Genomic DNA, 14,657 nt, shown 5'->3' with positions numbered 1-14,657 from the left:
TAAGCTGAGGAATGCTTATTCAAAGTCTGCAGCAGGTGTGTCAAGGGAACACGCCGCAAATGAATGACGAGAGTCATTTTCCCTAATTATTAGTCTAATTATAAAATAAAACATAATTCCAAGCAAATACTAGCATTAGGTTGTTGAGCTCTTTATTTGACCAGAGACCTTTTAACCCACAGTTTTTATATTCAAATTGAGTCAGTGAAAACTAAAGAGAGAATCTCTCAATTTGTAAATGAATTAACAGTGCCAATTGTTACCTTGAGGAGAAATAAATACTGAGCTATCTAAGATGAAGTCCTGCACATGTGTAGTGGTGTTTGGCAATAAAGTACAAGTACATTTTGTTTACATGAACTGGTTAAAAAAGACCACAGAGATTACAGGATGTGTTTATATTTTTGTAAAAATGATTACTGTCAAGACTATTCATTATGATTTTTTTTTTTTTTAAATAAATTTAGAAAAAAGTAACAAAAAGACAAAACCTCTTGCTATTGATAGGTATGAAAATCAGGATTATTGGAAGTTCATTTTCATTATTCCACCGTGACAAATGTGTTATATGGTAAATAAACTGTTTTTTTTATATATATATCAAATCAAATATCCAGATAAATAATTTTTTATTTTTTTTTAAATCTAAATGAGGTGCCAGTCTGTTACAGGCATGAAAGATCCGTTTCAAAACAAAGTCATATTTGGCCCATGTATTTGTTAAAACACAAAATACTGTATGAAGATTAATCCCATATTGCATGAATACATTCCATATTTCTTTCTTTCTTTCTTTTTTAATGTCTATACAAGGCAGTTTGTCCAAAAGTATTACTGGTTTTTCCCTATATTATTTTTACCTACACAAATGTGTATAATGTACAGTATATACATTTATAACACCAGTGCTGTGAGTTTTCACTTCTCAGCTGCGATCAGTCTCTTGGATTTGATGAATGCCATCCCATGTGTCCTCATGTGAGTATTCAAGTTTGCCTCTGTTTCAAACGTCTTTCCACACACTTTGCATTTGCATTTCTCATCCATGACGCCCAGCTGGTTCTCTCTCTGACTCTCATCACCATACTCCTCCTCCTCCTCCTTGCCCCGTCCATTGTATCTGGCAAGGCCCTGAGGCTCCTTCAGCCGATGGACGATGAAGAGGTGCCGGGCCAGTGAGCAATGGGATGTGTAGCACAGGCCACACTCCTGACACTGGTCGGATGAACCATCGGACTTGTGCAGGGGAATGTGTTTTTGGAAAGTGCTAATATCCTCAGTGGTGAAACCGCAGAGTGCACACTTGTGAACTTTGAGGATATTTACCTTGAGTCTTTTCAGTGGCTGTGAGTCTGAAGCCCTGGGGTTTATACTGGGAGACCCTTCATCCTCCTCTGGCTTCCTTTTGGGGCTGGGGGACTGTAGAGGTGATTGAGAGGGTAGATTAGGATTGACAGGAAAATCATAATCTTGCGAGGTAAACTGACTTCAAAAGGAGGACTCCCCCAAATGGCTGTGCAGTATGTCTGCAAACAGAGTACCGTTTTCTTGTGAGGTAAAACTTTACCACATTATCAGAGGTGACGATCTTCCCGTCTGGTTCTTTGACGCCATGCATCGGCTGAACGTGCTGCTCCAGCAGAACTCTTTTAGTGAATCGCTGACTGAGAGTTGCACAGTGCCTGTCAAAGCACAACAAAATCAATTCAGTATGTTGTTGTTGTACGTGATGTTGGAAAGAACTATAAACTAAATGATTGTGCTCGTCGGTCAAAACTGGACTTTTAACCCTTAGAACTCAGAGCATTTAGGCTGCTTTTTGCCATTACTATGTTTAAACGTGCAGTATATACAGAGGCTATAAGACATGTCTTAAATCCTTTTTTTCAGCACAACCTAGACAATCTGATAAAAAATAAAATAAAAACATCAAATATATAAACACACATGAGCAAAAAGTACTCAAAATGTTTAAAATTGGGTTGAATTTGTGAAATTTAGAAGTATGTCACAGTTCTTTCATGCTTATGTATATTATGCTCTCGTGCTTGGATGCTTGCCAAATTAAACAGCATGGAAATATACTGAATGTCTTATATCCTCCTTTTCTACTCGTCCATCTCATGTGCCTCTGACATCAACAATGAGTACTGTCGGTGCACTCACAGGCTATCGTTGACCTTCTGCAACCCTTCATGCTTAAGACGGTTATGTCGGCAAAGACTGTGGGAGGAGCTGAAGGACTTGTCACACTGTCGACATGGATGCTTCTTCAAGATCTGCAATGTGAGCATGAGAATGAGAAAAGAAGCCCCAACATCATTTATGAGGTGGATTCTTTCATTTATGTATCCAATCATATGGTATCTTGAACCTGAACTTAAATGGTCAGATATTCACCTTGCCATGTTCACGTCTCACATGGGCCACAAAGACCTCACGGGCAGTGAAGAGAGTACTGCAGTCTCCACATGTGTATCCTGAGCGGACAGAGTTCTTCAGCTCTGCTGAGGCCCTACTGTTGTTGTTTTTCTGTGGTGAAGGTAAATACTTTTTTTCTCCTTTCTTCTTACTGTTGACATTTTCTACGTCATCCTTGTTATTATTACTCGGGCAGTTGGTACTGTTGGAATTAGTTGGCTTGACACTGAGAGGATGATTAATGCCCAAGTTTGGTGGATCCTCAGTGGTCTTCAGGGTTCCATGAATAGTCTGGATGAAACACAAATTTTGTATGTTTATGTATGTATGTAATTCATTTTATTGTCTGATACAGCATGAAGGTAAATGTCATACTAAGAGTAAGTGGCCACTTTCAGAAGGATAATGATAATAACTTTGTTTTAATGCCTACCTTGATATGGTCCAACATCGGTTGCTTCTGTGTGTAGTGCATGGAGCAATCAGGGCACTTGAAGACTGAAACTTTATGATTGATGACATGCTGGTCGAAGTGTGTGTAGAGCAGGGACTGCAGCGTGAACACGGTATCACACATGGAACACTTATATATCAGCCTAAAGGAAAACCACAAAACTAAATCATTAATATCAGACACTTAACAAAGTGAGTGAAATTAGTGTAGTTACTGATAACTCAGTTTTAATGTGAATCTACATTTACAGCTATGAGTTTGCCTTAATGTTTATTGTTTTGACCAAGTGTTCGACTAAAATGTTTAGATATTTATGTGTGGCCGGGTGGGAAAACATTTTTTATTAATGCCACTAGAGGGCACTTTTGCGCTATGTTAATCCCCTGAGGGCGCAAGGACTTTTGGGTAATGATTTCATGAGAGACGACTTTTTTTTCACTCGATGCACACGTGGAGTGTTCTCAGGTGGACATTGCCAGCACTTTTGAAGGTAAATAAGCGCTGGACATTTTGAGTTCATCCCAACTACATTTGTGACGTTTTTAATTGATGTTTTGGTATTTGTTCAATGTAAATAGAGCTGCAACTAACGATTATTTTCATAATCGATTAATCTGTCAATTGTTTTCTCAATTAATGGTTTTTATCCATAAAATATCAGAAAACCTTAAAAGTGGATTGGTGTTTGTCAAACCTGGAAATGATGATGTTCTAAAATGTCTTGTTTTGCCCACAAACCAAAATGATTAACTTAATTAATGATTTCTTTGTTATCCAGAGCAAAGAAATTAAGAAAATATTAACATTTAAGAAGCTTAAATTTTAATCATGAAAAAAAAAAAGCTTAAAACCGATTCATCAATAGTTTCAGCTCTAAATGTAAATAGATTTCACTCATTTGTGGAACAGACAATCACCATTGCAATGCTGTGTAATGTCCTCTGCTCACTGAACAGCTCCATATTCTAGTATTGTTATGTTCTAAATTCTTATTTTCACAATCAGAAACTTGTGAGTGTAAAATTGCAGATTGTGAATTGTGTTTGTTGTGTGTGTTACAGAGAGCAACACTATAGTTGTCTTGTGTATGTACTCATTACTAGAAATGTTTTTGTATTTTCATTTCTCATACAGAAGTAATTGTGGGTTGTAGCCCAGAGGTTCAGTTATTGAACAGTGAATGTGTTTGCGGCACATCTGATGGGTTTGAAAATGTTTTGAGACCCTAAACCATTTACAGTGTCAAGTTTATTTTGTTTGTTTTTTGAAGACACTGGTTACTTACTATTGTGAGGCATTTCAGTTTGTTTTTTATTTACCAAAAGTGTTCCTTCTTATATCACAGCAGATATTGCTCGATGTTTTTTTTTTTTAAATCTGACCTTCTCTCATTACAGATCAATACACTTCCTGTCATGATTCCACGCCCACCAGTGTGATTACATCCCGCCCTCATTACTTTCACCTGTGCTCAATTTGCCACACCTGCAGTTTAGTCTCTCATTAATCTTGTTGGTTCTGACTTCAGCTTAGTGTTTTCGATACCTTTGCATTTTTCTGACCACCGAACCTTTTGTACAAGTGAACCAATATCGCTCTTAACTCCCTGCGTCTGAGTCCACTTCCTTCTTCAGTTGTTACAATAGTAGGGCTACAGAAGTCAACTATACTGTGATGTGTTTGCAGTTCAGTTTGTATACTGGATGTTACTGTGAAATAAGGAATTCTCAGGTATTTAATGTAAACTTGTATGTCAGGATGTCGGTTGTTTGAACTAGAAGGGCAAATCACCATTCTATGAAGACCATCAAGGTCTCTTTTATGAACAAACACCATCATCACAATACCTCAAAGCAAGGTATTGCGTAGAGCTGCAACTAATGATTATTTTCATAATTGATTCATCTGTCGATTATTTTCTCGATTAATTGATGAATCGTTTGGTCCATAAAATATCAGAAAACCTTAAAAAAATGTTGATCGGTGTTAGTCAAACCTGGAAATGATGTTCTTTGTTACCCAGAGCAAAGAAATGAAGAAAATAGTCACGTTTAAGAAGCTTAAACAATCAGAAATCTTCAAACCGATTATCAAAAGTTGTTGATTAATTTAGTCATCAATTAATTGTTTCAGGTCTAGTATTGTGTCAACCTAAGGATTGTGGGGACAAACCAACTAATTAAGGACAAACAAAGGGTTAACCAATAACATTAATTAGGGTTGTGCTGTTGTTTTAGAAGTTCACACTAAGAAAACTGACACTTGCGTAGTTCTGTATGTGCTGTACATATTGCAGATACAGCATGCAGACCTACTTGGGCTCTCCTGCTTTCACTCCTGGATGCTTTGTATATGTGTGGGAATGTGTGCCAGGTGCAGACTTGAAGGCCATAGGGCACAGAGGACATTTGTAGAAGATCTCACAGTGAGTATTCTGGATGTGGGACTTGAGGGTTGCATCATCGGCAAAGATCACACTACAATGGAAACAGCTGGGTTGGGGATGGTGGAGGCAGAGCGAGAGAAATTAGACAGACAGGTTATACAAACTTGGACTGACATAAATAAGACTTTAAAGGAATACTTCACCGATTTGCATTTAGCTTTGTATTACTGGAATCGGGGTAGTCTTTTTGAGAAATTGTGCTTCCCAACCTCAGTTTCCCCTGAGTCGAGAAATATCTTCATTCTTTTTTTTGTTAAGTGCCCACCATTGACACTTGGTCCGAGGCTTGAGACTGCAACGCTAATTCTTACATTTTAGACCCACTCGGATGGGACGGGACCTTATTCCCAGATTGTAAACAGTGTCTGCCATCTTTGCTAACAGTTACGCTAACAGGACCCCTATTCTAGTAATGCAAATCAAATGCAAATGTCTGAGTCACAATTTATCCACGAAAATGATGTCCCACTTGAGAAAATAATGGTGTAATGAAAGCAAGGCGATTGCAGTTTCAGTTGTCTGCTTTAGCTTGACATAAATATATATTTGAAAATACTTATTCACATTCTTGTAGAGAATACCGTGTGATAGAGTATGTGATACGTAGAATTTAAAAATTTCACCAACCTAAAAACCAAAATATTAAGATAAGATTAGAAAATTAAGGTTAAGGAATTAAAAAAAAATAAATTTGCAAGCTATCAATACTGAAATGCATAATATTATTTTACTAAAGTCAGACTGACCGGTAGCCGACTCTTCGAGTGCAATGTAGGCAGTTCCTGGTGACATGTGACTGGAAGTGAGCAGATCTGCAGCTGCCACCACACTCAGGACAGATGTATGGAGATTTGTGCTGATGGATTCGCTGGTGTGACAGAAAACTGCACTGATTTGGTAAAAGCATTTGGCATATGGTGCATGTTTTCTGTAGGTACAGAAGAGAGAAAACGTTTTAATAATGTCTTTGAATTGACACGGGGGGTTACCTTACCTCAAATGAAGTACTAGGTCAATTAAGTCACAAACACTCAGTACGTTTACATGCATAGTGTAATCGAGCTAAGGCCTGGCGCTGTATCTCTTTATAAGCTAGTGCCTTGTTTCCTTCTACTTCCAGATCAAAGACCACATTTCGCTGCATGCGCAGAACTCTAAGTCTGACTCCAGTCGGACTAAGTGTATACATGCACAAGTAATCGGACTGTGAATCACATTATCCAGGTACGTTAGTCCAACTAAGAGTAGCTCGATTTTAACGTTTGACATTAAGAAAACCAAATTATTGTCTTAGTCCGACTAGAATCGGACTTTCAACATGCATGTAAATGCACCAATTGTGTTTCTGATTGTGTCTACTTACTCTAATTTTTGTGTCCCACAATATTGAATAATCCAGAGATCTTTACTTTACAGAAGAAAAGGTCCCAATAAAACAATGTTCAGTGGCAGCAAATGTTTCAAAATCATATGACGTTTCAAAAATAAAAACTGGTAACACGAACAACTGAACTGAACAATTTCACGGTACAGTTCAAACCATAAAAACATATACACACCTGGCCACTCTTGGACACCTGTTGATAGTGCATGGCCAATGAGCCGTCATCATGAAACATTTCATTACACTCCGAGCACTTAAGACTGTGTTTGCAGAGCTTTGATGCGCCATTGTCCAAGGGCATTGCTGCCACAAGAGGAGCTTTACATGAAGCTGAAATCACTGCAGTTGGGGACACACTAACGGTACCTTTCTCTATGACTGGACTTGTGGTTGCTTGCGTTTGGGGAGTTGAGGTGGTACTAGTGTCACTGGCTGGGCCTGTTGACCATGTGCTCATCATCTGTGCTGCAGAGATGGGTTTTAGAATTAGATGCGAGCACTGCATGACAACCCCTTTGTCCTTGTGGCCCCTGGCATGAGACAAGAGTCTGCATTTGTTATAAAACACTAGGTTTTTGGCACAGTGGTTGCAGGTGACTTCAATCTGCACACTACGACGTTCATAGTGCTGTGTTAGGCTCCTCTCAAGAGCGAATGAATCCCCACACTCCAGGCACTTGTAACCATGCAAGGGTAGAAAGATGCAGGCTGAAGTTGGTGGAGAGAGGTTGGGGATGTACACAGGAACAGGGTTTAAGCTACTTAGGACTTGATTAAAGGCTTCCACTACAGAACTTTGAGAGCTAGTGAACACTTGAACCCTAGAGACATTCTTTGAGCCCTGACCAGTGAGACCTGTCTGGCGTTTAACGCACTGTGGTTGTTGATTGCTGTGCTTGGAGGAAGACGGGGCCGGTTGGAGATCGCACATAGCAGGAGATTCAGACTGAGGCAGAAGGTTGACTTCACGATGGACTGTTTTTGGCACAAGATTGGCACTGGTCAGGCTGGAGGCAGGTAAAATGGCAGTCTGTTGCTGGATGACATTAGTAGCTTTCAAGATGACCCTGCTGGCACCTTGCACTGATGCAGCAGGGATGACTGTTGCTTTGACTGTGGTGTTGTTAGCCAGCTTAAGGTTGATGACTTGTGAACCTGCTGTCTTGACTGCAGAGACTGGCAGGAAAGCTGTTGCTATAGGTTTAATAGTCATTTGCTTGGTTATTTCAATTGAAGGCCCTCCAGTTGTGGTTACCATTGTGGTAGGCAAAGAGGATCTTGTGGGGGATGAGAAAACGGCCTTGGTTGTTGTGATAAGAGATGGGCTATTATCTCCTTTTTTCAGATCTTCAGGGTCAAACTCTGGTAGCACTCTGGTGACAATGTGCTTGATCTGTCCAGATGAGGTCTTGATTGTTTTGATCCGAACCTTTGGGATGACTGGAGCTGTGTCAGTGCTTGAGGAAGGGGACTCTTTGCTGCTCCTGTCATTAGTGACACTGAAGGTGCTGTGTTGTTGTCTTGTTAGCAGTCTTGTTGCAAATTCTAGGGCTGACTCACATTCCTGTGGTTTCTGTGGAGCTTTGTGATGTTCATTGGCCTTGTTGGATTCTTTCCGTGTTATAGGAGAATCCAAAACATCCACAGCTGTAGTTTTGGCCTTTTTAGCACTGAGGGCTGTAATTGCTGTAATACAAGATGAAGGTTTTGCCTCGTCGCACTCGTCACTGTGAGGCCTTAAGACAGTGTCCTTATGTTCCACCTTGGATAAACCTGTATCAGAGGATTTTTTAGACTTTGATCCCCCAAGTGTGCCTCCATTACTATTGTTGTTTTGATCAGGATTTGTGTCTATTTTTTCCATGGTCTTAGACATACTGTCCACTGATACAGAAGATTTGTGATTCTGATGATCTCTTTTAGTAATGCACATTAAGTCTGAGTGACCAACCTGACCATCCATAGGGTCATCCATCTCAATTTTATCATCCTCCTCCTCAAACTCTTCAGCACTGGAAATGGGGCTGAACTGATTGCATGCAGATGCTTGGTTATCTGGCTGTCCTTCCTCCCTGGAAGCCTTCCATCGTTTCTTGTTGTAAGAAGTACTTCGTGGTGTACCTTTCAAGAGGCCATTATGAAGTCCAACAGAAAGGGGTTGAGGATGGGATCGGATATATCCATCCCTCGCAGATTTGGTTGCACCATGCTCAGGGATGTCTTTGTTTCTGGTATTCTTGACTATTACACTAATTCCAATGTCATGCCCTGTTGATGGGCTGTGGCCCTTATCTTCATTTGTCGTGACCCCACTGGATTGCTTGGGCTGTCCATCGTGGATGTCATGATGTCCAGATTCAATCGCAGCTTTTGGGTCCACCATGTCAGGGATGTCAAAGGCCGCCAGTAGGTCATCAAAGTCTGGTGTCTTCATATCTCCCATGGTCCTGCTCCTGTTCTGATGTGGAGATCACCTGGGGAATGTGGGTAAAAGAGCAACTAGTAACATCATTCCAAAATGTGACATTTACATTCAGTCATACAAGGATTGTGATACAAATGCATAATGTAGAGAGAAGGAAGCATAGTTTAATGTAATCACTGTAAAGTACTATTACTCCTGTAACAGTTAACTGACACAATTTACAATACAGATGATCCCTTGTGTTTTGGTGTTGAAGCTTTACCCATTCTCTTGGCAATTTTATAATTAGATAATCAAATGTTATGTATTAATTCTCGTCAGGTTGAATGTACTGTGTGTCATGGCAAACATCTCTGCAGATCATCATTTAAAGCTAAGTAATGTGTTAATCAATGTTAATATTTAATAGACAGAAGGCTGTAGATGTCAACATATTTTGTAAAGTTAGTTCAGCCGTGTATACTTTTACATTATATTAGAAGCAAAATGCTATGTGTACCTAGTCATTATACTTGTGACAGTTTTCTTTAAAGCTTGGTCACAGAGTAATAGAGCTATTTTCTGTGCAATTCATGCAGCATTACAAGCAATACTTACTAGAATATATTCAACATGTAAGGTCTTCTCCTGCCAGGACTGACATGATTGGCGATAAATGATGATGACTATGATTATGGTAATTATGATCTATCCATGCAACAAGCAAAAGAGCGAAAGGTAACAATGGTCATGATATGAGGAGTCATATTTTTCTATTATGACTGACAGTATTCACTTTATCGTTAAAAAATGGTGTATTGTGTTCATGTGATTTCATGAAAGTGGTCTTTTTCAAATCATTAATTAAACACTTTAACATTTAACAATTTATATGTTTAATAATACAATTGTGACATGAGACAACTTAATTTTTAGCCTAATTTTTTTGCCCACATCAGTTTGCCTACAGGCCAGGAAATGTTACCTCCACCCTCCCTGGAAGTCCTCTCTTGCTGCCAGCTCTCCAGAAAACTGCGCATACCCTACACATCACCTTTTTCACCCATTGCCCTGTGGCAAGCCTTACAGTTCCTTTGAAACCTGCACCACCAGATCCAGTAACGGTGTCTTTCCCTGGGCCTTAAGGTGAGCAAACAGTAAACAGCATCCTATTCAGGTTTTCCACAGTCTCTGTTTCTGTTTTTATGTCATGTTTTCAAAAATGCTTTGACCAGGGTTATCGCACTGTATGTTATAAAATAAAAACTAATAATTATACAATTTCTGTTCTATTTCAGCAACACACGAGAGGAACCAACATGTTTAGCTTGTTGAATTAATAAACTGTGATGCTGAGCAGGAGTGAGTGATATTTTTTGTCATATTTACAAATGAAATTGCACCGTGTCTGGAAGAGTTGTGTTTTTGCTCCGAGACAAAGAGCATAAACATAACTCGGTGAATCTTGTGTTTTGCACTTTTTATTTGTCACCACATGGTGTGCCAGTGTACACAATACATACAACACAGTCTGTAAGGTGTTTTGTTTTTGTTTTTGTGCTTGCTTATTGTGTGAACTGCAGGGTTCCTGCCTTGAGATAATATACAGTATGTTATTTGGTGCTATGCAAATAAAACTGAATTGAATTAACTGAATCCAGAAAATAATGCAACATGTTTTTGATAGTAAAATAATCATTTTTTAAGGACAAAAACATGTTCCAAAAACTTAAGTCTCAAGTATTTAATGTGACCTACTCTTACACTTGAACAGGAGCAGGACACTGATGTTAATGGCAAAACCTCTGTTTGTCCTAATTCATATCAAAAAATATCTGCTGTAAAAAAGGTCTATTGTTGCAATGTTTATTCAAGTCATGCTTGAGCATAACATGGCGGCGTGTAATTCTGGCATTACACATACAGTAAGCTACTGGCTACTGTAACTTCAACTGCATTTCAAGAAGAGAATAAAGAAAACCATATTTTTCATTAGTGCAAACATGTTTAATACAAATAACAGTGCAAACAGGAATGATGTCAAAACACGGAATAATTTCAAGACAAAAAATACAAAAGACATAAGAAATTTGAAAGTTTAATATTATATTCAACTTTGAAAGGACTCCCTCTGCCTGCAGTTTGCCCTGTAGTTGTTGTCTCTCAAGCATTCCACCCACAAATGTTATTTTTTCCTGAGCAGTATCCTCCTGACCCTCACGTGTCGCCAGTTTACCTTCTTATCTTGCCGCGTCTGTACACAGGACGCACAGTGAATTGGACGACCAATCAAAAGCATTTTCTTTTGGATAGTATGGATTACCGTCGGAGGTTCTTGTCACTCAATCTTCATTAGTGGATTAATCTGACATTCTTCTGTCGTGGTTTTGCACTGACTCGATCACAAATATCTCAAAAAATAAGGAACAAAGTGCGTTCCGTATCTGTTCAATACGGAACAAATCTGTATTTTATGGACCATTTGGCAAGTGGATAGGACACTTTGAAAAATAATCCAACAAACTTTCTGTGAACTGTTTAACTGGGTTATGGATTTGGTTTGCGTTATTTACTGTTTTCAAAGGCAACTGGTTTTGTGTCAGAAGAGAACTGCTGTAAATGAAAGAGTTGAGCTTGCAGGTTTTAAGTTCAAATCTGTGCTGAATTCAATTTTGCTGCACTGCTCAGACTTGTAATAGACTACTAGTAGGCAATAGAAGTCATAGTGAGAAGGTTATTTTGTGTGGTTATGGATATAGGATTACATCACTGTCTCGGGACAGATTAACACTTTTAAACTTTGAAAATGAATATCTCACGTCATTCCAACCTAAATGCCAAAGATCACAAAACAACACGGCTAGTGGTCGCAGTACAGTATATTACATTTAGATCTAATGCAGATCTTCACTCTTAAATCAATACATGTATGTGTTGCTATAATTCAAATAAAATCAAGTGAGAGAAAAACTAATGCGTAATTGAGGCTTTTAACTTTTGACAAGCTGCTCATGGAACACGGCAAAACAATTATAGAGTTTCTCTTCATAAGATATATGGAGTACAGTGTGAAATGTAAATATGAAAGCAGTGACTGAAGAAGAGGCTTTTTATAAGAAACTATTATAAGATACTGAATCTTTTGTGTAATAAAAGATTGAATGTTGTCAATGTATACGTTTGTAAATAAAACTAGTGTAGAACGTGTTTGGATTAGTCATCAAAATGCACTGGATTTTAAAATAAACAATTTGTATTTTTTGGGTGTTGGGGACAAATGGCATGATCGATGAGCTGCACTGCTCCATGGTCAGCATTTTCCTTTGTTTCAAAATGCAACGGTTTTCAATCTAAACGATAAGGGAGGTACACTTATAAGGAAAGGAGAGATAAATGTTATGTAGAGACAGAGAGGTGAGAAATGCATTGAGGTGACGAAATGGCTGCTGAGCTGTGAGAAGCTGCTGCAGGGTGAGAGAAAGGCCTCATGGAAAGAACAGTGAGCAACTGCCATGATGGATTAAACACAGACACATGAAAAAACAACACAGAACCACAGTTTAATACACATGCACTCTGCTCCAACCACTGTAAAAGACATTTACAAATTTACAAACTCCGATAAATGAATGTGAAATAACAGCTGCTCCTCACCCTCTTGCCTCCGTCCCTCTCCAGGCACTAGCCAAACCTCTTGTTTCTTCCTTCCATCCTGCAACATACACAGTCACAACTATTCTAACCCACATTAAATCACCATCCACCCTTTAGGGAAAACACAGTTTCTGTTTCTGTCTAATTAGCATGAGGCCCAGCACAGAGGGTCATGCTATATCCATGGATCTGGTGAGTGGTGGTGGTTCTGGTAATGATCCTCCTCACTCACTCTGCACCACTAGCAGCACACAGACATACAAAACAGATGGATCATGCTCCTGTGTGTGTGTGCAGGCGTGTGCATACAGAGGCAGGCTCTAAGCGGCCCTCCCTGCTCCCCTTGCTGTGAGCCGTGCTGCACGCCAACATCGAGCCAGTGGTGAGCTGCAGCAGCCCGGTCTGTACGTGTGCCGTGGTCATCAGTGGCTGAAATATGAAGGGCTACCATGGAGTAGCCCAGGCTATCGCTATCCCACAGTGGAGCACAGAGATGGCATTGTTCCTCTGTCAACCCTCAGCCTCAAACCGGTTTTGGCTGGTTTCCCACTCACCCTGCATATAAAAGCACCGTGCTGCAATATGGCCTCAGAAACACACGCAGAAGCACTGTTACCATTTCCCAAGAAAGACTGCACCATTATTTTTTTTTTTTTTACCAAACTACCTGTATATTGTCATAAATATTTTGTGAATCACAGATTGGATACATGGTTTGGAGAGATTCCCTGTAGTAGCTGGCATCTCCATCTGCATCTTCGTTATATACCACTAAAACATGTTTGTATGTGCCTTTAAACAAATGAAAACGTTCGGACACGAGCAAATACACATACAAACAAAATCACGGGGTAAGAATGGAAAGGAAATGCAGTTAAATTAATTGCGAAATGATGGCAAATGGTGACAGCAACTTCATTAACTGAGAATGGGGGGAAAAAAAGAGTATAGGCAACCATGTTGTGAGTAGAAGCTCAGTTCACTACCTTGGCCTGTTCTCTACCTGTTCTCACCAAGGAATCTAAAAGCCCAACATACACATGGGCTCACACCAGCCTCTCATGCATCTCAGTCACTCCCAGGTTTTCCTTCTAACGCATGCTTTCCAATATAGGCCACCACAGGGACGCACATAAACATTACATCTATATATATGTGTAGAGAGAGAGAGAGAGTGAGGTAAATATGGCATACCCTTGGTAGATTTTTTTTTTCCACTCAGGGATATTCAAGGAAAAAAAAGGTCTTCCTGTAGAGGCAGGAACAACCCCAATTATTCCAGCCCCCATTCTCCTCCTCCTCCTCCTCCTCCTCCTCCCCTCCCCCCACTCTCCTTCACTGGGTCAGTCCTCGATTTCAGTCCCAGTCCGGGCCTCGCTTTGCCGTGAAGCCCCCGTCATCACCATCACCACCATCACCACCATGACTGTGCATGAAAGGATGGCTGAAGAAAGGGGGCAGTGTTCAGCAGGCAAATCGGGCCTTTTGTCTCTGTCTGTGCAGGGGGGGGGGTGAAGGACTCTCCTCTCCTCTCTGGAGCAGCAGCCGCAGCAGCAGCTGGTGGTGCTGAGACATAGGAGAGAGAGAGAGGGATGGAGACGCAGACAGAGGGAGGTGGGGGAAATAGAGATGAAGAAATGAAAATTTGCAGGACTATAAGAGCTTGATTAATGTTAATGGCCTCTGCTGTAGCATAATATTTACTTGGTCTTTTAGTAGACCAAAACTGTGCTGCTCATTTATTAACCACGACCAGGAAGAGAGAGCATACGAGTCCAGTCTTAGCTGCACCTACACTGGCTCCCTGTAACATTTAGAGTTGACTTTAAGCTCCTCCTCCTTGTATACAACGCCCTTCATGGGCTCATTGGACAATACCAGCTGTCAATCGCAC

The 14,657-nt window shown here is 40.0% G+C and overlaps 1 protein-coding gene and 1 long non-coding RNA gene across 2 annotated transcripts; one reads left to right on the top strand and one right to left on the bottom strand.

Annotated features, from left to right (window-relative positions):
- Nucleotides 1-77: 77 nt before the first annotated feature.
- On the bottom strand, nucleotides 78-13,036 carry znf532 (zinc finger protein 532). The gene is made up of 9 exons (XM_058618225.1): nucleotides 12,764-13,036; nucleotides 6,881-9,179; nucleotides 6,068-6,249; nucleotides 5,191-5,367; nucleotides 2,855-3,017; nucleotides 2,401-2,712; nucleotides 2,167-2,279; nucleotides 1,535-1,682; nucleotides 78-1,419 (listed from the first exon to the last, which is right to left on the bottom strand). Exons 2-9 carry the CDS (start codon nucleotides 9,146-9,148, stop codon nucleotides 919-921), a joined length of 3,864 nt encoding a protein of 1,287 aa, XP_058474208.1. The 5' UTR covers nucleotides 9,149-9,179; nucleotides 12,764-13,036; the 3' UTR covers nucleotides 78-918.
- LOC131446783 (uncharacterized) lies at nucleotides 3,045-10,882 on the top strand. Its single transcript, XR_009233961.1, has 4 exons — nucleotides 3,045-3,365; nucleotides 4,273-5,300; nucleotides 10,069-10,255; nucleotides 10,408-10,882. It is a non-coding gene; the product is annotated as an uncharacterized LOC131446783 (long non-coding RNA).
- Nucleotides 13,037-14,657: the final 1,621 nt, after the last annotated feature.

This window comes from Solea solea, chromosome 19, assembly GCF_958295425.1.
Source record: "Solea solea chromosome 19, fSolSol10.1, whole genome shotgun sequence".
Taxonomy (NCBI): Eukaryota; Metazoa; Chordata; class Actinopteri; order Pleuronectiformes; family Soleidae; genus Solea; species Solea solea.
This window is presented reverse-complemented; position numbering and strand designations above follow the sequence as displayed.